Below are 21916 nucleotides of genomic sequence, written 5' to 3' on the forward strand. Positions count from 1 at the left end.
AGTGTAGAAACATGGAGTTGTCCTCAAGGATGTCAGGTATAGCTATTAAACTAAACAAGATGATATTCCTAGATACATAATCTGCCAGGAGTTGCCACAGTGATTGAGTTTGCAGCTATGCATTATAGTCTTTTCAGCTTGTTGGTCAGGTAGTATGAAGTGATCATCTCTGTACCCCACCTGCTCTGACTGGATTTATAAAAAACCACATCACAAAAGTGTATCTTATTTAGCATTCAGGCAAGTGTTAGAGTGAAGAAAATGGAGTATAGATGCCAGAAATAAAATCACTTGACATTCTGCAATCTAAAGTCAGGAAGTCCTTTTCTAGTAAAGAGGGAAATTGAGAAGATCCACGAGAGCTGTCGTGTTGACAGCATCTCTTTGAATGTTAGGCACACATGTATGCAGACAATGTACCCCTTGCCCTGCATGGGACCTGAGAATGAGCTGAGGGAATGCAGTTCCTTGGGAATGTACCATTGGCCTCTTCCAGCTTTATGGCAATTGGGGATTATGTGTGGCATCTGCAAGAAAGCTATAACCTATACAACTGCTCCTTCTAACCCATTGCAAATCAGAGAGCAGAGTATAGACCTGCTTCTAGACCTGATGCCAGGCCCAAGTCTTTGAACTTGACCTGGGTGATAGATTTTGAATTGGAATCCCAATAGTTATGATTCAGACGTCTTAGAACAGTTATCTGACAACTAGAGGTTTCACGTGAAAAAACAGGTTGACTGAAAGTTGTACTATTCAAGGGGGGTGGGTAGATATTTGTATTGTCTGATTACAGAATTACTGGAAATATTTGGGATCCATGAAGTTTTCAACAGCTGACATTAATATCAGCAAAACATTTTTGTTTCCTAGTTGCCAATGGTTATAAGGTTTCATTCTGATTGCTATTGGGGTAAGAACTGCCACACTTAGTTGGAAGCCCACCACATAATCGAATTAAATCATCAGTGAAGAGATGAGGCTCAAGAATCAATTGTCAGGGGAGAAGGGACTGACACACAGCTTGAGTGTTGGAGGTTAATGGCAGTTTTAATAACTGAATATACAGATATTTTAAGTGTTTTTTTTTTTTTAACTTTTGATACTTGGGATTGAACCTGGGGAATCTTTACCACTGAACTACACCCCCAGCCATTTTTATTTTGAGATGGGGTAATCTTTTGGGGGGGCAGGTACCAGGGATTGAACTCTGTTTTATTTTGTATTTTATTTAAAGACTGTCTCACTGATTTGCTTAGTGCCTCACTTTTTGCTGAGCCTGGCTTTGAAATCTCGATATTCCTGTTTTAGCCTCCCGAACCGCTGGGATTGCAGTCCTGTGCCACCGCACTCAGCTGAGATGGGGTAATCTCAGTAAGTGGCCAAGGCTGGTCTTGAACTTGGCCCATAACGCATATTTTATTTCATTACATCTGGTGATTATTATTATCTCCTCCTGCTACCTCCTCCTCCCTCTTTCCTTTTCCTTTTCCTCTTCATCATAATCATCATCAACAGCAGCATCGGGGTACTCTTATCACCCAGGGTCTCACTAGGTTGCCCATGCTGATGTAAGACTTGCCATCCTTTTGCCTCAACCTCCCGAGTAGCTGAAATAATGGGTTTGTGCTGCCATGTCCAGCTTGGCAGTCATCTTCTAATGAGGTTTAAACATCACAAACTATAACACAAAGAGTATAATTTTTAATTTACAGATTGACCAGAATTGAGTATAATATGTTATTGTGAGCATGGTTCCTTACTAGTGTAAGTTATTATCATATTTAGAATAGATATCCTTCTTATTTAATATCAGTGACTTATTTACACCTTTGAGGAAGTGGGTTGAGGGATAGGTAGATTGAGAATAGCGTAGGTGAGTGAGTTTCACAGGCATGGTGTAGGTCAACATGCACTGTTGACTTTGGTTTTACCATCTTTCCGAGGATCAGGTCCTTCCAATTGTATATCTGAGAGAGAGTGGAGGTGTGCATGAAGGACCAGTATAGCTGCTGCTCTTCATGAAGCTGCTGATCCCTTTGGATTTTGCTATCCTCTAATCTTTACCCTTTGTTTTTGAGTTAGTTTTACCACCTTATCTGGGATAATACTTGAATAGTAGTCAGCCCTCTATGCCCTGGTTCTGCATCCAGAGATTCAGTCAATATTGTATTGAAAACATACAGACTCTTGGTATTTTTAAACAAAACAGTAAAACAACTACATACATAGTATTTATACTGAATTAAATCTTATAAGTAATCTAAAGATTATTTAAAGTTTACAGGAGGGCCGGGTGTGGCCAGTGGTGCAAGCTTGTATTTGCAGCAATTTGGGAGGCTGAGGCAGAAAGATTCTAAGTTTGGAGCCAGCCTTGGTATCTTAGAGACCCTGTCTCAAAATAAAAAAATTAAAAAGGGCTGGGAATATAGCTCAGTTGTAGAGTGTCCCTGCATCTAATCCCCAATGATGTGTACAGTTGTATGAAAATATACCGTTTTATGTAAGGGACTTAACTCTGGATTTTGTTGTACCTGGGAGTAGGATGTGGTGTGTAGGCAGGGGTGGAGTTCTGGGAACCAAATTTTACCACCTCTTGGATACCTAGAGCAAGGGACAACTGTACTTGAAACTTTTTAAAAACATATTTTTAGTTGTCAGTGGACCTTTATATATTAATTTATTTATTTGTGGTGCTGAGGATTGAACCCAAGGCCTTACACATACCAGGCAAGTGCTCTACCACTGATCCACAACCCCAAACCCCTGAAATTTTTTTAATTAAAAAAATTTTTAAAACTTCCTTCTTATTCTCAGACTCATTTTGTTTATTTTTTTGCCTTCCAGGAAGACAACTTTAAACTGTTGTCTTACTCAAAATCTAGTGACTTTTTATCACTGTGAAAAAAGTCCTCTTTTTTTTTTTGTATTCTAGTAAACTGAGTTTCCAAATTTCTGTTTGAAGAAAGAATACAAACACTGAGTAAGAGCATAGTGTTCTCTGACTGAAATGGACAAAATTTAGTGTGAGGACCTGGGCATTTACTTTGATTATTCAAAGTCCTTTTGCTTCTTCTGTATTTATTTTTGATTAAAATTACTACGTAAGTGATGTCAGCATTTAATTACCTAGTAATATCAGTGCTGTTATCTCATTTTGTACTATTACAAAGCATGGGAAGGAAATTGAATGTTAAGCTAATTACAGATACAAAATATACATAATGAGACTACTGATGGGAAATATGGGGTATCTTGTTGATGATTGGGATTTCGTCTATTTCATGTCAAGAAGGAGATTGATTTTGAGTGAAGAAATAAAACTGAAAAGGAGGTGATCAAGTTGAAGTATACTGCTAGACAATATACTGGTCTATGTTCTTTCTTTATGTCCCACCTTTCTTTGAAGTGACCAACTGAAATTATTAATGTTAAGCTGCAGTGAGAGTTTCCTTAAAGGACAAAAGAGAAATCTTATTTCTGGAAAAGTTGCCAGTTTCTATATTTTTACTAGTATATAATTTTTAATTTGAATGAAAATGAAAAAAGGCGTAGTATCTTTACCTTATTCCTAGCTATTATGTAATGACTATATTATAGTTATTGCATAGTTTTGTATACTCAGCATTTGCATGTATAAAATCCAAACATCAAGTAGATTCCTTGATTTGCACTTGATTTCTTGATTTGTATGTATATTTTTTCCATCTAGAGTTTACATTCAAGAAGAAATAATCCAGAAGAGAAAGAACAAGCAGATCAAGATGTGTAGCTCTGTGGCTGCAAAATTGTGGTTTTTGACAGATCGTCGTATCAGGGAAGACTATCCCCAAAAAGAGATCTTACGAGCTTTGAAGTCCAAATGTGGTGAAGAGGAACTGGACTTCAGGGCTGTGGTGATGGATGAGGTGGTGCTGACAATTGAGCAAGGAAACCTGGGTAAGTCTATCCTGACTGATCTTTTGAATTTTTGCTTGGAATAGGGTGAATCTTTCTGTTTTAGGACAAATGAATCATTAATAGCCTTAGCATTTTTAAGCATCATATGATCATAAAATCTAGTAAATTTTATGGAAATAGTACTAGTTTCCTAATTGGATTTAGGAAACACAGGAAGGAAATTTAAAATGACTTTCTAGTTTTCTTCTATTTTTATTGTCTTTTAATTTACAGTGCTGGAGATTGAACTCAGGGGCTTGCACATACTAGGCAAATGCTCTACCTCTGAACTACATTACCAATCCCTCCTACAAAAATTTTATTCGAGACAGGTTCTTTTTAAGTCATCCAGGTAGACCTAGAGCTTGCCATCTTTCTGTCTGAGCTTTTGGATTAGATGGGACTACAGGGTGTGTGCCATCATTCCTTTCTATTTCTATCTTCTAGTTTTAAATACTTGTTTATAAGGAACTCCTAAGGGAATTTGTATCTTTCAGAGGTCTTGTTAATCCGTGTACAGTGACTCTTATTTTCATTTTCTTTACAAAATAATGTGTGGCTTAAACTACTAAAACAGTTTTATTAAGGGTAAGTGTGTGTTAATGATGTGACTAATGATGTGTGTTAATGATAAAAATATTTCTGGTATTTGTAATATTTCACATTTGTTTTAGAATTAAAAGGGAAAGATACCCTGGAAGAGCATAGCAATTCTTGAGGTCTAACTTTCAGAAATCTAAATTTTTGCTTTGGAAAGTTACGGTTTGTTAACGTAAGTGGTATTTCTGTCTGGGAGTTTCATATGGTATCAGAAAAGTGGAATTTTTTTATTGGCTTTCAGAACATAACTTGTAATTTAGTATTCTTCCTTTTTTGGTACCGAGGATTGAACTCAGGGGCACTTGAACACTGAGCCACATCCCCAGCCCTATTTTGTATTTCATTTAGAGACAGAGTCTCACTGAGCTGCTTGGCACCTCAGTGTTACTGAAGCTGGCTTTGGACTCACAATTCTTCTATCTCAGCCTCCTGAGCCATTGGGATTACAGGCGTGTGCCACTGTGCCTGCCTATAACTTGTAATTTAGCATATGCACATTCTAGATCACTTAGGAAACAAACAAAAGTAGATTATTTACTTGCTTTGTGACTAGAATCATAGTGAAGCTCCATGGTTTTAATTTCCTCATTAATACAGTGGGGGAGAGACAATTATTGTGTGAATTAAAGATATGCAGAGTATATTAAATTCTTACTTTTATTTGCTGTTAGAAAATAATTTCATTCACAGGGTGATTAAAAGATGCAGAATCTTGTCTAATTCCACAGATTCAATTAATAAGTAGACCATCTTAGACCAGTCTTTATTCTCAGCCTTCTTTTAACATTTATTTCATTCTTTGAGCAGTTGTTGTTATGTTTCCATGCTATTTCATTTAAGTGAGTATTCTTTTTCTCTTGGATATAATTACTACTTTTTCTTTCTTTTTATTTTTTTTTTTAAATACTGGGGATTGAACCCAGGGGTGTTGTACCGCTAACCTGTACCTCCAGTCCTTTTTATTTTTGAGACCTGGCCGTGAGTTTGTAATCCTCCTTCCTCAGCCTCCTGAATCACTAGGATTAAAAGTGTGTACTGCTGTACTGGCTAGTTACTAACTTTATGATGATTATGTTCATTGTTTTATTTTTCAGTCCAATTCTTTTTTCAATATATATGCCTAGATTTTCAGATTCAGAAGACATTGAGCAAACTCTCTTTCATTGCATATTATTGGAGTACTTCCTAGATACTAGTTTACTGAAGGGTATGGTATGCAAAATAAAACATAGTTCCTGTTTTCTAGAGGTCGTCTTTAATAATTATTCAAATTCATGTAAAATTATTATAGCTTGCTTATAACTTTTAGTATAAGTGTATGTGTAGTTATTGTTGAAACTGAAGTCAGAACCTCAGATACTTTTTGTTGGGAGCTATGCTCTTGAAGTGTGCATGAGAAGAGATATGCCAGTATGAAACATTAGTTCACATAATACCACTCCCACAGGCTTTTGGTGTGTACTTCTGTGTTTTACAGATTAGAAAAACAATGGCCAGAGCCAGGGTTCTTTAAGAAATCTGGTGTCTCAACTGGGCCTGGTAGCAGAGCTTGTAATGCCAGCTACTTGGGAGGCTGGGCAGGAGGATCCTAAATTTGAGGTCAGTGTAAGCAACTTAGCAAAACCCTTTTTCAAAATAAAAAAGGGCAGGGTGTGATGGCGCATGCCTGTAATCCCAGCAGGTCAGGAGGCCGAGGCAGGAGGATCATGGAGTTAAAAGCCAGCCTCAGCAAAAGCAAGGTACTAAGCAACTTAGTGAGACCCTATTACAAAATACAAAATAGGGCTGGGGATGTGGCTCAGTGTTCAAGTGCCCCTGAGTTCGATGCTTGGTACCTAATAAATAAATAAATAAATAAATAAATAAGCAGCAACAACAACAACAAAAGGGCCAGGCATATTGCTCAATGGTTAAGTGCCTCTTGGTTTGATCTCAGAACTTCAAAAAAAGAAAAAGAAATCTAGTGTCTGCCAAGTAGGCAAGATTTGGCAGGTAGAAATTAGTTTGAATAGTTGAAAAAGATCTAGGGTTGAAAACCATTATTCCTGCATTTTTTTCTCAATTTGCCTGCTATATATTTTCACTTCTATGTCAGCTAGCATTTCTATGCCAGTTTGTCAAAGCTGAACTCACTTTTTCCCCTACAACGTTCTTCTTTATAACATCACTTTTCTCACATACACCTGGACTTGTGATGACATTTAAAAATTTAACTCTTTTAGAGCCTGTCTTAACACAATTTTCTTGTTTATTTTCATTCTAAATTTTAACCATTCTGTCTTCTTATTCTGAGTCAGACAGTCTTGGCCTCAAATTTTAATGACTACAACGCCCTTTAGCTCTTTCTCTTTTCACATTGGTCTTTCCTCTTTATTTTTCGAATCTTCATTAAACACTGCTCTGATTATCTTTTTTTTTTTTTGTACAAGGGACTGAACCCCCAGGGGCACTTAGTCACTTAGCTACATCCCCAGCCCTTTTTATTATTTATTTTGAGACAGGGTCTCACTAGGTTGCTTACAGCCTCACTATATTGCTCTGGCTGGCTTGGAACCTGCAGTCCTCTTCTGCCTCAGCCTCCCAAGCTACTTGGATTACAAGCGAGCGCTGCCACACCTATTCTGATTATCTTAACATCCATTAAGAAGTCTTCAGGAAATTATTATTCCCTATAGCATGGTATATACCTCTTGTGTATCCAGACATAACTACATAACTAGGTGTTTTTCAAAACTATTATTTTACATTATTTAAGTATTATGTCATTTTAGGGAATGTTATATTACCATTTTATAGATGAGAAAACTTTTTCACAGAATTCTCTTTTTCTACATAGTACTTAAAACAATGGTCTCCAATAGGTTTTCTTTGAATCCAGCTTCATCAGTTAAAAATATTTGGAACATTCTCCCCAGTATATGCCTATTTGGGGAAAAAAAAATAATGCTAATCAGATTTGGTTAGACCAAACTGGTCTGTGGTAGAACTGTGTCCTTGGGCTACCAGAATATATTTGCTCTGTTCATCTCTTTTATTGTCAGTGAGGCCTTGGTTTTTTAGCCTCTGTGCCTCATTCTCAGAACCACCCTCTCTGGCAGCAAGTGTGCTGTTTTTCCCAGCTACTTCTTCCAGGTCAAACTACCCTTGCCAACCAAGCTGTGAAGGTAAAGATAGGAAATGGGAGCAGCCTTAGGCAAAAAAGCCATAGACTTCATTGTTCATACCCACAGTTCTACCTTTTTTGGGGTGTTATTATTAAATGTGTCTCAATTAATTTGTCTTTGGCTAATTTCCTGAGCCCCAGAAGTAGAATTTAAACACACACATAGGTAATTTTGTAGTTGAATGTTTTGAGATAAGAATTTGTTCACTTTCTCATAATGGCATAGTTGGAAGTCTAAGCCTTTTTAAAAAAAAAAAACAACCTGGGCTGGGACTGTGGCTCAGTGGTAGAGCACTCGCCTAGCATGCCTAGCACGGGTGGGACCTGGGTTAGATCTTCAGCACCACATAAAAATAAAGGCATTGTGTTGTGTCCATTTATACCTAAAAAATAAAAGAATTCGTATAAAAAAACATCAATTTTTAGAACAATTTTAAATTTACATTCAAATTGCATAGAAAGTAGATTTCTTGTATATCCCTATACACATGCATAGCTTCCTCCTATCATTTACAGCCCTTACTAGAGGGGTACATGTGTTTAAAATTGGTAAACTTACATTGACATCATTATTACCCAAAGTCCTTAGTTTACCTTGGGGTCCACTCTTGTGTTGGACATTCTGTGGGCTTGGACAAATGTATGACATGTATCTGTTGTAGTTTTATACAGAATAATTCAGTGCCCTAAAAAATCCTGTATGCGCTCTGCTTATTTATCATTTTCTTTTTCTCCCACTTATTCATCCTCTGTCCTTTTCTTCCCTCTTGACAACCTTGGACTTTCATAGTTTTCCTTGCCTAGAATTCTGTAGCTGCAGTAATAAACTCTAGTCTTTTTCATGTTGGCTTCTTTTACTTAGTAATACCCATTTAAGACTCTAGCATGTATTTTCGTGGCTTGATAGTTTTTTATTTCTTTTTAGTGCTGAATAATGTTACATTTGTCTGGATGTACCACAATTTATTTACTCATATACCTATTGGAGGATATCTTGGATGCTTCTAAGTTCTGGCAGTTATGAATAAAGCTGGTTTAAATTATCTTTGAATATGTTTTGTATGGACATAAATTTTTGACTCCTTCAGGTAAATAAGTGCCAAGAAGCATGATTGCTAGATCATAAGGTAAGGATATGTTTAGCTTAGTAAGAAACTGCCATACTGCCTTAAAAAGTGTTGTATCATTTCACATTCCAGTTAGCAAAATGAGAATTATTTTGGCTCTAATTCTCACCAGCATTTGGTGAATTCATTCATTTTGGTGACTTGTTGATGAAAGAAGGAATTGAAGGGAGACCAAGATCTTTTCTGGAGCATTTAGAATAAAGTTAATTATTGTTATGGATAGGGGAAGGAATATATTTTCTTTTGGAGATGGAGCAGATTAGAAAATCTTTTGGAATCAGAAAATAAGTCAGGCTTCCTAGCTATAGTTTATAGCTATAGTTATATATAGCAGGATTTTTGTTTTGGTGCTGAAGGTCAAAGTCAGGTTTTTGTGCTTACTAGGCGAGTGCTCTGCCACTGAGTTACACTTCCAACCAGGCTGAAGGTTTTAGCAAGCATTTAGGTATTTAATCTTATTACTGTCAAAAGTTAAGGTTTTTCAGGAAAAGCACTTTTCTACATTAATTTGTGTGTAGTTTGTTTGGGTTGTATGCTCTCAGATACTTTTAAAATAAGAGTACATGTTTTATCTGACTTAATTTGAGTGGGGATGTATGTTTATGGGTGTATATATGTAGAGGCGAGTGAGAGGATCATATTTTTAGTATAAAAGTTCCTAAAATTAAGCCAAAAGGGAACTATAGGAATTAGGAAAAGCTATTCATCCTCTAGTATCACATATAATATATAGTTATGTTATAATTAATTGTCATAATTATAGTAATTATATTAATTATTATTGATTTATGTATTTTGTTCTGGGGATTGAATCCAGGGCACTCCACCACTGAGATCCATCTCCAATCCCCCCTTTTTTTACTTTTATGTTTTAAATAAGATAGGGTCTTTCTAAGTTGCCAGTGCTGTCCTTAAACTTGAGATCCTCCTGCCTCAGCCTTTTGAATCACTGGTGTTATAGGCCACCATGTCTGGCTCTCATCCTTTAATTTAATTATTTTTAATTATTATTTTTATGCTGGGGAACATGCTGAGCAGGTATTCACACATACTGGGCAGGCACTCTACCACTGAGTCATGCTTCTCTAATTTTATTTATTTATTTAGGTACCAAGGATTGAATCTAGGGTCACTTAACCATGGAGCCACATCCCAAGCCCTTTTTATTTTATTTTTAAATTTTGAGATAGGATCTTTCTAATTTGCCTCGCTAAATTGCTGAGGCTGGCTTTGGACTTCTGGTCTTCCTTCTTCATTCTTCTGAGGTGCTGGGATTATAGGCACATGACACAGTTACCTAGCTCAGATCCTCTAATTTAAAGAGAACAAAACAGTATGAAAGATTGTTACTTGCCCAATTTTGTGGAATAAAATCCCATTTAAACAAATCCTAGTTCAGTGAATTTTCCAGTTTTCCTAGTTCTATACCATTAACCAATTTATGATGAGCTATTCATTCTTAATTAGTTTATTTATTTTTTCTTAGTAAATTAATTGGTCAAAGGTTATTTTCAGCTTTTTTCCTTCTGGCGTCCTACAACTGAGACTTTGTTGAAGCAAACAAAGTATATTTAAATTCTAGCTTTACTAGTTGTAAGACTTAGGACAAATTATTTAACCTTTCATCATATCAGTTTCTTAACCAGGATGGTAATATGTATACAGATAACAAAGTCATATATTAAACTTCTTAGAGTAGACATTTAAAATTGTTTTCCCAATCCTTTCTTCCTAGTTGTTGATAATCTGATTGTGGAACTCAGACTTTTGGAGCTGATCGAGCTTTGTATGTACAAATTATGACAGGATTTCATAAATATACCAGTATATAGACTCATTAGTGAGAAGCAGATTTAAAAAAAAAAAATTGTTTCCCACCTGGGTGTGGTGGTCCACATTTGTAATCCCAGTGATTCTGGAGGCTGAAGCAGGAGGATTGCAAATTCAAAACCAGCCTCATCAATTTATCAAGGCCCTAGGTAACCTAGAGAGAATCCTGCTTCAAAATATTTTTAAAAAGGTGGGCTAGGCAATCCTGGTACTGCCCTAGCAAATTTTCTAACAAAAGTAATAAGTGATTTGTTTTAGAAAATTGGAAAAATATAGACAATAACAATGAAGTTTAGCAGTTTTTCATAATTTTGTGCTAGGGTATAGCTCAGTGGTAGAGCCTAGCATGTACTATATTCAGGGTCCAATCTCCAGCACTGAAAACATAATTTTCTTTTTCATATTTTTTATTAGTGCATTACAGTTGTACATGAATGTGGGATTTGTTGTTACATATTTGTATGTGCACACAATATAACTATAATTTGGCCAATAAAAAAAATAATTTTCACATCTTGAGAAAGTCACTATTAAACTTAGGCTATATGTATCCTTCAAGTCTTTTTATGCATAACATATCTTTATGTAATTATAAACTGTAATTTTAAATGTGATTGTAAAAATATTTTGCATTTTTATTTATAGCCTACCTTTACAATCTAGCTCTATCTTGGGGCCATTTTTCTTGGAGGATATTGACCCATAACACAAATTTTAATAATTTTAAAGTGTTATATTGACATAATATAGCAGTATAGGATTAGTGGTTAAACAAATTTGCTCTAGAACCAGACTGCTGGGGATTAAATCTTACTAAATGTATATCATGGACAAGAGATTGGACTTTTGCATGCTTTTCTTCATGTGTATAATGGAAGCCATGTTATAGGATAGTTATGAGGTTCAAATAAGGTGATAAATGTCAAGTCCTTAAAATGGTGCCTGGCATATACTAAATCTCAGTATTGTTTTTCTCATACTTATACTTTAATCATCAGGTATTTAAGTTGTTTACTGTTTAAAAAGAAACTGTTAGTAATATGATGGAATTTTTATTTATATCTTTATGCTGGTCATTTGTGTTTCTATAATGCAGATTTATGAATCATTGAATCAGTGTATATTTTTGGTTTTTTGGGGGGCAGGTGGGTTGAGGGGTGTTTGCAAATTGATTATTGGAAAGATTGTATAAGTTTTTTCTTTTTTCTTTTTTTTGGCTGTATTTGGAATTGAGCCCAGGGCCTTGCATGTGCTAAGCAAGCACTCTACCACTATGCTGTATCCCCAATTGTAGTTTATTTTCTTATGAACAAGAAATAAGGGCTATTACCCTCACCTCAATTAAATTTTATAGAAATGTACATATATCTATTTCATAAGACATACTGTTTCATTAAATTACATATTATTGATCTCAAAATGAATCCAGCTGTATTTGGAATGAATCGAGTTACTTTTATGTATATATGTATGTGCATATATATATATATATATATATATAGAGAGAGAGAGAGAGAGAGAGAGAGAGATTATATATTGATTTATTTTTTAGTATTGGGGATTGAACCCAGGGGTGCCTATGCACTAAGCCACATCCCCAAGCCCTTTTTATTTTTTATCTTGAGACAGAGTCTTGCTAAGTTATTTAGGGCCTTGCTAATAAGTTTCTGAGGCTGGCCTCAAAACTTGGGCTCTTCTTGCCTCTAACTCTTTGAGTTGCTGGGATTACAGGTGTGCACCACTATGCCCAACACTTTGAATTCCTTTTAATAGTATTAATTGTGGCTTTAAAATTAATCAATTTTGTAGAGCTGGGTGCGGTAGCGCACGCCTGTAATTCCAACGGCTCGGGAGGCTGATGCAGGATGAATTCAAAGCCAGCCTCAGCAATGGTGAAGCATTAAGCAATTCAGTGAGACCCTCTCTTTAAATACAAAATAGGGCTGAGGATGTGGCTCAGTAGTCGAGTGCCCCTGAGTTCAATCCTTAGTACCCCCAAGCCCCTCCAAGAAATCAGTTTTATAGGTGGCCATTTGATTTAGGCGTTGTCATATTTTACTTGCCCTTAGTATCATTTAGCTTCTCAAAGTTTGTTGTATAAACTAGCTAAACACGTTAATACTAAGAAGGAGTTAAATTTATTAAATTGCAGATTTTAATAAAAATAGATGTATTTACTTATGTAAAATAAAAGCATTTTATTTTCCAATGGGAAGGTAATAAATATGAGGAGGGAAACTGAGTTCCACCTTTTCTGTTTCAATTAGCCTTTGGAGTTCTTTGGAGTTCTTTCATGAGGCTTCATCTCAGCTAAGCACAGAATACATTAAGGACCAGAAATTCACTTCAGGGGACAAACAGGATGAGGTAGTTTTGCTGCATTGTCATACTCTGGACTGTATTCCTTAAACTATATTCAACGACAGTAAGAAAAAAATTATCCTAATTGTTTTGGTGTAGGAAATTTGTAGATCAAATTTTAAAAAATGTTTTCCTAGGTCATAGAGCTTCAGAATATCTGATAATGATAAATTTTGGAGTTTATGGCCTATTAGATCTGCTTCTGTAAAACAGGGTGAAATTGAAAAATTTTAAAAATTGACTTAATAGCATATCTTTATGAGTACAGTAATGTTCAGTGCACATATAGTATGTATTAACCAGCTCAGAATAATTGACATCTATCACTTCAAACATTTATCATTTCTTTGAGGCTGAAAATTTCAAAAGTGTAAATAGCAAGGGATTAATATTTAATTAAATGTGGAATACTGCTGAGTAGATGAGATATACAATTAACCTTTGGTTAAAAATTTAAAATTTATTTTATTGAGCTGAGAATGTAGCTCAGTGGTAGAACACTTACCCAACATATATGAGACCTTGGGTTCAGTCTCCAGCACTGAAAACACATTTTTTAAAAAAACTTTTTTGCTTGCTTTTGATTAAAGAGTGGTTTGGGGGAGGAGTCCTTATTTCAGAATTTTATTATCTATATTATTAATGTCTTCTATGAAGCTGGTGAGCCAATTTTGTTACAGTGAAAAAATTTCCTCAGATGGCAGTGTTTTCCTGTCTTTATAGTTGAAAAACCATTGTTTTTATTTTATGTTTAAGGGTAACCCTAATTTTAAGATGCCACAAGATTTGGGTTTGCTTGATAAGTGATTTTTTTTCTTTTAAGGTGCTATTTAGTCTTGAATAACTTCTCCTTTCAGTAAGCTAAAATTGGTCTACTAGCCTTGTACTTCTTTTAAAACTTTTTTATTTTGAAATAGTTTCAAATTTATAGAAATGTTGCAAAAATAATACAAGAACTCCTGTTTACTGTTTACTCAGTTTTCACCAATTGTTAACATTTTGCTACATTTGTTTCCCCCCATGTACTTTTTTTCTGTACTATTTAGAATGAGGTACAAAAAATTCATAAGTGTGTACTTCCTAAGAATAAGTATAAAGCTTAGCAATATTCAGGAATTTTATTAGATTTTTTTGGAGACAAAGATTCACTATGATGCCCAGGCTGTTCTCAAACGGCTAGACTTAAGCCGTCTTTTTTTGTGATTGTTGTTGGGGTTAGGGGGACCAGGGATTGAACCCCCAGGGGCGCTTAACCACTGAGCCATGTCTCCAGTCTTTTTAATTTATTTTTATTTTTTATTTAGGAACAGGGTCTCACTGAGTTGCTTAGGCCTTCTCTAAATTGTTGAGGCAGGCTTAACTCATGATCCTCCTGCCTCATCCTCCTGAGCGGCTGGGATTATAGGCGTGTGCTGCCATGCTTGACTTCAAGCCATTTTTCTGCTTCATTCTCCCAGATAGGTGGAACTACAGGTATGCACCACCACATCCTGCTTCTGGGTCTCTTCAGGATCACTCATGGCATTCATCGTGTATCATTAGTTTTCTTTAATCTTGAATTGTTTCTTTACCTTTCTTTATCTTTTGATATTGACTCTTGGCAGAGTGTAGGTGAGCTTTTCTGCACAATATGTTTCAGTTTGGGCATGTCTGATATGTTCTCAGGATTAGTCAGGTTGTGTCTTTGGAGGATATTTCTTCCCAGTGTATGATTTTTCTTCCATTCTTTTAATATTATCTTAAGAGAACAGAGTTTTTAATTTTAATGAAGTTCAAGTTATTCATTATTTCATAATTTTTTGCCTTTGACCTTGTATCTAAAAAGTCACTGCCATACTCAGAACTTATCTTTGAAAACTGAAGTTCTGTACCCTGGGCACCTCTTAGACCAGCATCACCATGTACCAACCCCTGGCAATCACCATTCTATTCTATTTTTGTAAGTTTGACATTATACATATGTAAGTAAGATGATGCAGTATTTTTTATTTTTTGTGCTTGACTTATTTTGTTAAGCATAGTGTTTTCCAGGTTTATCTATATTGTTGCAAATGGCAGGATTTCCCTTTTAAAGACTGAATAGTATTCCATTATATGTACTCACTACATTCTTAAAAAAATCCATCAACAGCTGGGCATGGTGGCACACGCCTGTAATCCCAGCAGTTTAAGAGACTGAGACAGGATTGTGAGTTCAAAGCCAGTCTCAGCAACAGCAAGGCAGTGAGCAACTCACCTTTGTCCCATTGACTTCACTTCTGAAATTTTCATGATCCCTTAGTTGGTCTACTTGATGATATCTTATAAGTTTCTCAGACTTTCTTCATATCCTTCATTTTCCCCCCCTAAATTGTCTTATTGAGTAATTTCATATGACCCACCTTTATATTCATTGAATCTTTTGCTTAAGTGTTTTGCTGAACTGTTCTAGTGAACTAATTGTGTTACTAAGCTTTCTGAATCTATTTAGTCATTTTCATAATTTCTCTTTATTGATAATTCTCACTTTTCATCATTTTCCTAATTGTTTAGTTATCTGTGTATTCTTAGTTCATTGAATTCTTTATTGGATAATTTTCTGCCAGAATTTGGGTATTTTGAAAAGTTTCTAACTCAAAAACAAAAAAGTGGCTAATGCCTACTTTGTGTGTGCGTGTGTTGGGGGGTGGTTCTGGGGATTAAACCCAGGACATATGAGCTACATCCATACTCCTTAACTCTCCTAGTCTTTAAAAAGTGATTTTGTAAGGGAAATGCCTTCACCAGTCAACCCAGTGAGATATATTGCTCATCTCTAATGTTTTCAGGAGATGTGTCTTCTCACGGCTTATTTTTTGTAATTTACTGGTTAGAGAGGTTATTAATCTCTTGCTCTCTCTGGTGTTTGTATTTGGTACTACAGGTTTCTGGTTCTGCAGTTGACCACCATCTGAAGTATGCTGGTTCCCCATCAGCTCTTAAAGTCAGTCATGACAAAAAAAGTAGATAGTTCTTTGCAGAGAAAACTGAACAGTTTTTCCTGATTACATTGGGTGCTGGCTTTGGAGAAGGCTTTTGGTGGATAAAATGCAAAGGATTTTCTTTGCTATTTTAATGCGGCTGTTCTTAGCATTGCATTTGTCAAGAACTGGGATACTGCAAATGTAGTAGTGTGACTTCTTAACTAGTTTCTGGAGTTTTTAGAAAGGCCTTTTGGACCTCATATTGTTAAGTAGTGGTCTCTGTGGGGTAATGAGATCTGAGGCTTCCTATGCCACTACTGTGTTGAGGCTGCTCACCTTCATTGTCTTGTAAGACCATGATGCATTTATATATATACCTGGGCAGGTATATTTTGTAGACTGTCCCACAGTTTTTGGTGCTTCTCATAGTTAGATTAAAGTTAGTATTCTTACAGGGACTGACAAACTGCCCAACAGAATGGTCACCTATTTTTATAAAAATTTTATTAGTGATAACAGTACCCTTTTTTCTCTGTTGATTGTGGTTGCTTTTGTGCTATGCTGGTAATGTTGAAAAATTGTAGCCAAGACTATATGGCCCGCAGAGCCTAAAATGTTTACTTCAGCCTCTTGAAAAAAAGCTTTGCTATGTCCCAAATTATAGTGACATACACCACAGGAGTGACACATCTTTCTCAGTACATCCCATCAGAGCATCCATGATGCTGCTATGTCCTATTACTGTTGGTGTTAATCTTGATCACTTAGTTGAGCTTGTGTCTGTCAGCTTAACTATTTTTCCCTATATGATTAATAAATGATAAGGGGGAAGATATCTTCAGACTGGGCAGTTATCCTGTTTCTCTTTAAACTTTTGTCCACTAATGTTAGCATTTACCAGTTGGTATTGGTAGTGCTGTATTTTTTTTTTTTTTAAGTGATTTTCTCTATATTGCTCATGCTGGCCTTCAACTTGCAGTACTCCTGCTTTTAGCATTCCAAGTAACTGGCATCACAGGTGCGTGGCATCATACTTCCTGCTGCAGTATTCTAATGCTATTTTTTCTCTTTTCTCCTACATTAATTAAATGGAATTATTGTACCCTTTTTATTTAAGTCGGTAAGGACTCATGTTCTTTAGGTTTATGCTCATTTTAAAATTATTGATCTTTTAACTTTTTGTTTTTATATTATATATTCTGGATACAAGTCACAATGGATATCCTTTTGTAAATATATTCTTCACTGTATGGCTTACATTTTCACTGTTAATAATGCCTTTGGTATATAGAAGCTTATAATTCGCAGTCTCATATATACACATTCTTTCTTTTTAGTTTGTGGTTTTGTGTTGTATTTAAGGAAAGTTTACATTCCTTAAGAGTCCTTCTCTTGAGATACATACCAAATATCTACTGCTTAAAACATGATACTCCTTTTTTGTTTTTTCATGTATTTTTATATTAATTGTCATTACTATATTTTACTAAATTTTACATATTTATGGGATACAGTGTGACATTTAAATACATGCATATAATGTTTATGAGTAAATCAGGGTCACTGGCATATCTGTCACATCAGATATTTATCACTTTGTGTGTTTGTTTTGGTTCTGGGAATTGAACCCAGGGGCACTTTACCACTGAGCTAAATTCCCAGCCCTTTTTATTTTTCACTTTGAGACAGGGTCTCACTAAGTTGATTAGGGCCTCACAAAGTTGCTAGAGGCTGCCTCAAACTTGCAATCCTCCTGCCTTAGCCTCTAGAGTCACTGGAATTACAGATGTATGTGCCACTGTGCCCAGAAAAATGGGATATTCCTAAGAGAAATTAGTAAATTGGGAAAAGGGATACGATGCTACCATTATCTGGGGGGGGGGGGGGACAGTGTATAAATATAATTTTTGCAGAAATAAATAATGCAAGTTTAAACTATAATTGAAGAAAAGATTCATGACCTTTTGGGAAAAGGAGAAAAAATGTTGAGACAAGGATGAACTAAATTATGTGTTGTTTTGTAGACCCAGATTATTTGTGGTTGGGGGAAGTTTTAGGCATATAGGTGAAAACAAGGTTGGTTGTGTTCTGATAATAGTTGAAAGTGGTAATAATAACTTGGATTTATTACACTGTTTGCAATATTTTGTTTGAAGTATTCCATAATAGAGAAAATAAATAGAAAGATTGAACTGATTATTTGTTATTTCTCATGTATTTCCTGATTTGATTTAAAGTAAAATTTTCTTATTACTCTGTAGCCTGCAAAATCCACATTGCTTTCAGAAATTTGCAAAAGATCATGGAAAGGGAAGACATTATACTTGATTATAATAGACTCGCTTAATTATTTAAGTCTTAAAATCTTATGCATATGTTAACACCTGTGTATGTAATTTATCATACGTAAAAGTGATTATGTCAATTTACAAGTTAGCCTGTTATTGTGTTTTTTTTTTTTTTTTTTGGTACTAGGGATTGAACAACCCAGGGGTGCTTAATCACTAAACCATGTCCCCAACTTTTTTTTTTTTTTTTTTTGGAGGGGGGTTTCCCTAAGTTGCTTAGGTCCTTGCTAAGTTGCTGAGGCTGTTTTTGAACTCATTATTCTCCTGCCTCAGCCTTCCAAGCTGTTGAAATTACAGGTGTGTGCCACCATGCCCAGTGTGACTGTGATTTTATACTTGAGCCATCAACCTTTTTATGGACTGTTGATCTTCTTTGAGGAAAGAGAACAACTCAGCTTTATACTTTCCAAAATTCTTGTCATATCTATAACAGTTTACAATCTCCTTTTCTCATTTTAAAACTGCAATGCCATTGAGTCTGGAAACGAGAGTCTCTCTCTCTCTCTCTCTCTCTTAAATTGTTTTGCGAGAAGATTCCATTTTGCTTTTATATATATTCTCTTATTTTAATGTTTTAGTTTTCATTTCAAATTATGTATTTTTAACAGGAATATATTATGCTTTCTTCCCTAATTTAAAGTCATTAGATTTTCCATGTGGTATTGATTCAGTTATTTATTAGCTATTTGAGATTATTGTTATTGAGAACTCAGTTATCACTAATTAAACATATTCCTTAAATCTAATTGGAAGTTTTCTGAGTTATTTGAGAAGAAATGGTTTGAGATTACCTATTATATACAAGGTATGGTGTTAGACATATACATTTTCTCTTTTCTGAAATGCTAAAAACATATTTAAAGGAGAAAGCTTTTATATCTTAAATTATCAGGAAGTAATGTCTTCTTTTTTAGGTACTTAGGTCTTTTTTTTTTTTTTAAGCTCCTTCTGTTAGCAGAGTACCAGGGAGATTTGATTATAGTCTGCATACTAAATCAGTCTGCCTTTTAGTTATTAGTTCTTGGGTGAGGTACTGGAATGAAACCTTATCTTCTCTACCAGGACTAAGTGACCATGCCTGTTTCAGAGTGATTGTCTGTCCTTTTCCAAAGTAGTTCAGGAAAATGTTGGTATTTGGTATTTTGTGACCCTGATGTTTAAATTCTTTCAGATTTTTGGGATCAGATGGCTCTTGGAAATGGTGGTAGTTGTGTTTTTTTTTTTTTTTTTTTTTAATGTGGTATTGAATATTAAACATTGGGTCTAGCTGTATGAATAAAAGTTACTATACAAATTGAAGTAAATGTTATATTCTTGTAAAATAAGCAAGTCCTTATGCATCATGTCAAAGTAGTTCCCTTAGTAATGATGTGGGATGAGATAGTGATGAAATGTAACAAGACATGTAGTATCTCTTGTCCCTGTACTGAAGGCATTGTTATAAGAATAATCCCATAAAATGTTATAGATATATGAGAATTAGTACACTCATATGCATAAAATTATTTGTTCAGTTTTGGGCCTCTGATATAATATTTCTTCGTCATTCCTCCAATGAACAGTGCTTCTTTGATCAACCCCTCTTTTCCCATTTTTTTTTGCTTTACTAATAGCAAATGCACTTTTCTTTTTGAGAAATTCCCATTTCCATTATTGTACAGTGTTGATTGTGTAGTTATTCAAGGTCCTCTGCTTTTATAACCAAACTGAGCCATCAGAGTTTGTCATTATGTCTCTTACCCTTTGAATATGAGCAGTTTGACTCAAGAACAGGAGGAAAATGGAATTTAATCATTTTGGTACAATACCTTGATGAGACTCTAGGTTGTTTCCTAGATTCCAAAAATTGTCTTTTTTTTCTAAGCCTGGTTTTCCTTTTTGGGGGGGGTGGGGGTGGGGTGGGGAGTGCTAGGGATTTAACCCAGAGGCACTTTACTACTGGTCTATATCTCCGGCCTTTTTATATTTTCTTTTGAGACAGGATATTGCTAAGTTGCTAAGGCTGGCCTTGAACTTGAAATCATCCTGTCTCAGCCTCCCATGTTAGAGAACAGATCACAGACAGTAGACCTTTAGAATATTGTTTACCTGGTGTAGGTAGGGCAAAAAGCAGTAAGGATCACTTTTCTTATTTCAGTATGAGAATTTGAAAACTCATGTTACTTGAAGTGAAACTGATAATTGGAAAATTATCTTTATTCACTTCGACTTGTTGAGGGCAAGGATCAGGGGAACTTGGTAGCTATTGACAAAGAATACTTTGAAAGATTGTGAAGAATTTGGAGTTAAGAGGCTAGAATGGGCTTCTAAATAACATTAGAGAGAAAGCAGAGCATGAATGAGGAGTTCAGATCTTTAAATTCTTGACTGCAGGTACCGTTGTTAGAAAATATTCTTGCTATAAGGAGTCTCCCAGCTATTATATGCTGCTTAGATAATTAGCACAGCTAGGGATTTTAGGGGGAAGTTGTATGACATTGTAAAAAGAGCTTGGGCTTTACAATTATGTAGTTAGGTCTGATTGTCCTAACTATTTATTAACCTGTTAATAAGGGCAGAGATTGGAGTTGAATGGTGGAGCCATTGTTTACATGCCAGAGAAGATATTGCAATATTACCTACCTGTTTCTTGTTTTTTGCCTTTGCTCTTCCTTCATTATTATTCCTGAGTATTTGAGGTTTAAATGCAATGTGGGAGGGTAACCTTAATATTATATTTTCTAAACAGTTTTCTTCAAAAAGTTCAGTATTCAAAGTTTTATATTTCCCCTTATTTATTGTTCATTAGTCCATGTGTTTCTGTTTATGGCTGTATTTGAAAGCTTTAGGTAATGAAGTTTAAACTATTCTTGACTGAAAAAAAATAGACTAATGAAAACATTTGATTTTAACTAGGAGCCACTTTTAAAAAGAATTTATTTCTTTTCAAAATTGGGCAGAGGCAGATTTTTCTTCATTGCATTAAAAAGCTTCGTATCCTTTCCTCTCCTAGAGTAGTTTGTTGCTAGAAGAAAGAAGTAAATTTTTAAGGCTGGTTTTATTATCAGTGATTTAAACACTTGTTTACTTGTCTTCTATATAGCTTTTCTTTATTGTTTCTACATAGAATGTTATTTTATGAGAGAAGAAAATACAATAAAATGCAATTATTAGTTTAGATGTAGTTTTCTTGTTTACTTTTAAATGAATGAAAAGACAAATCCTTTATTGGGGCCCCAACCTGGGAAGAGTGATGGAGCTCTGGAAAGTCAAGCTGGGTCACTGGGGTGGTGTGGGGGACCAGAAATAAACAAAAATGGAGCTAGTTTTCTTGTCTGTCTGGAGTAGGGATGGGTTTTGGGAATGCACATTGGCTTTAGGTGCACTTCAACCTATGAGAGCACCTTAATTTAAGTATCTTTCTCCCAGTGAGTTCAATGAGTACACCCTGGCTCTGATGATACACCCAGTACTCTTGGAGGGTGGAGAGCGAAGAGTGAGGCACATTTGGTACTGTATTTGGAGTGGAGTGGTACCCAGGGACCTACTACCAGTGAGCTCTATCCACAACTCCTTGCTTTTTTGAGACTTTAGAGTCTCAATAAATTGCGCAGGCTGACCTCTAAG

At 35.4% G+C, this 21916-nt stretch overlaps 1 protein-coding gene across 1 annotated transcript in view; it reads left to right on the forward strand.

Moving 5' to 3' along the window:
- Window positions 1–3764: 3764 nt before the first annotated feature.
- Rimklb (ribosomal modification protein rimK like family member B) overlaps window positions 3765–21916 on the forward strand; it is a 33784-nt gene continuing 15632 nt past the window's right edge. Inside the window, exon 1 of the mRNA XM_027950562.2 lies at window positions 3765–3939. Within this exon, the coding sequence (XP_027806363.1) occupies window positions 3765–3939 (175 nt within the window). The remainder of the gene's footprint in view (window positions 3940–21916) is intronic.

This window comes from Marmota flaviventris, chromosome 3 (genome assembly GCF_047511675.1).
Source record: "Marmota flaviventris isolate mMarFla1 chromosome 3, mMarFla1.hap1, whole genome shotgun sequence".
Classification (NCBI taxonomy): Eukaryota; Metazoa; Chordata; class Mammalia; order Rodentia; family Sciuridae; genus Marmota; species Marmota flaviventris.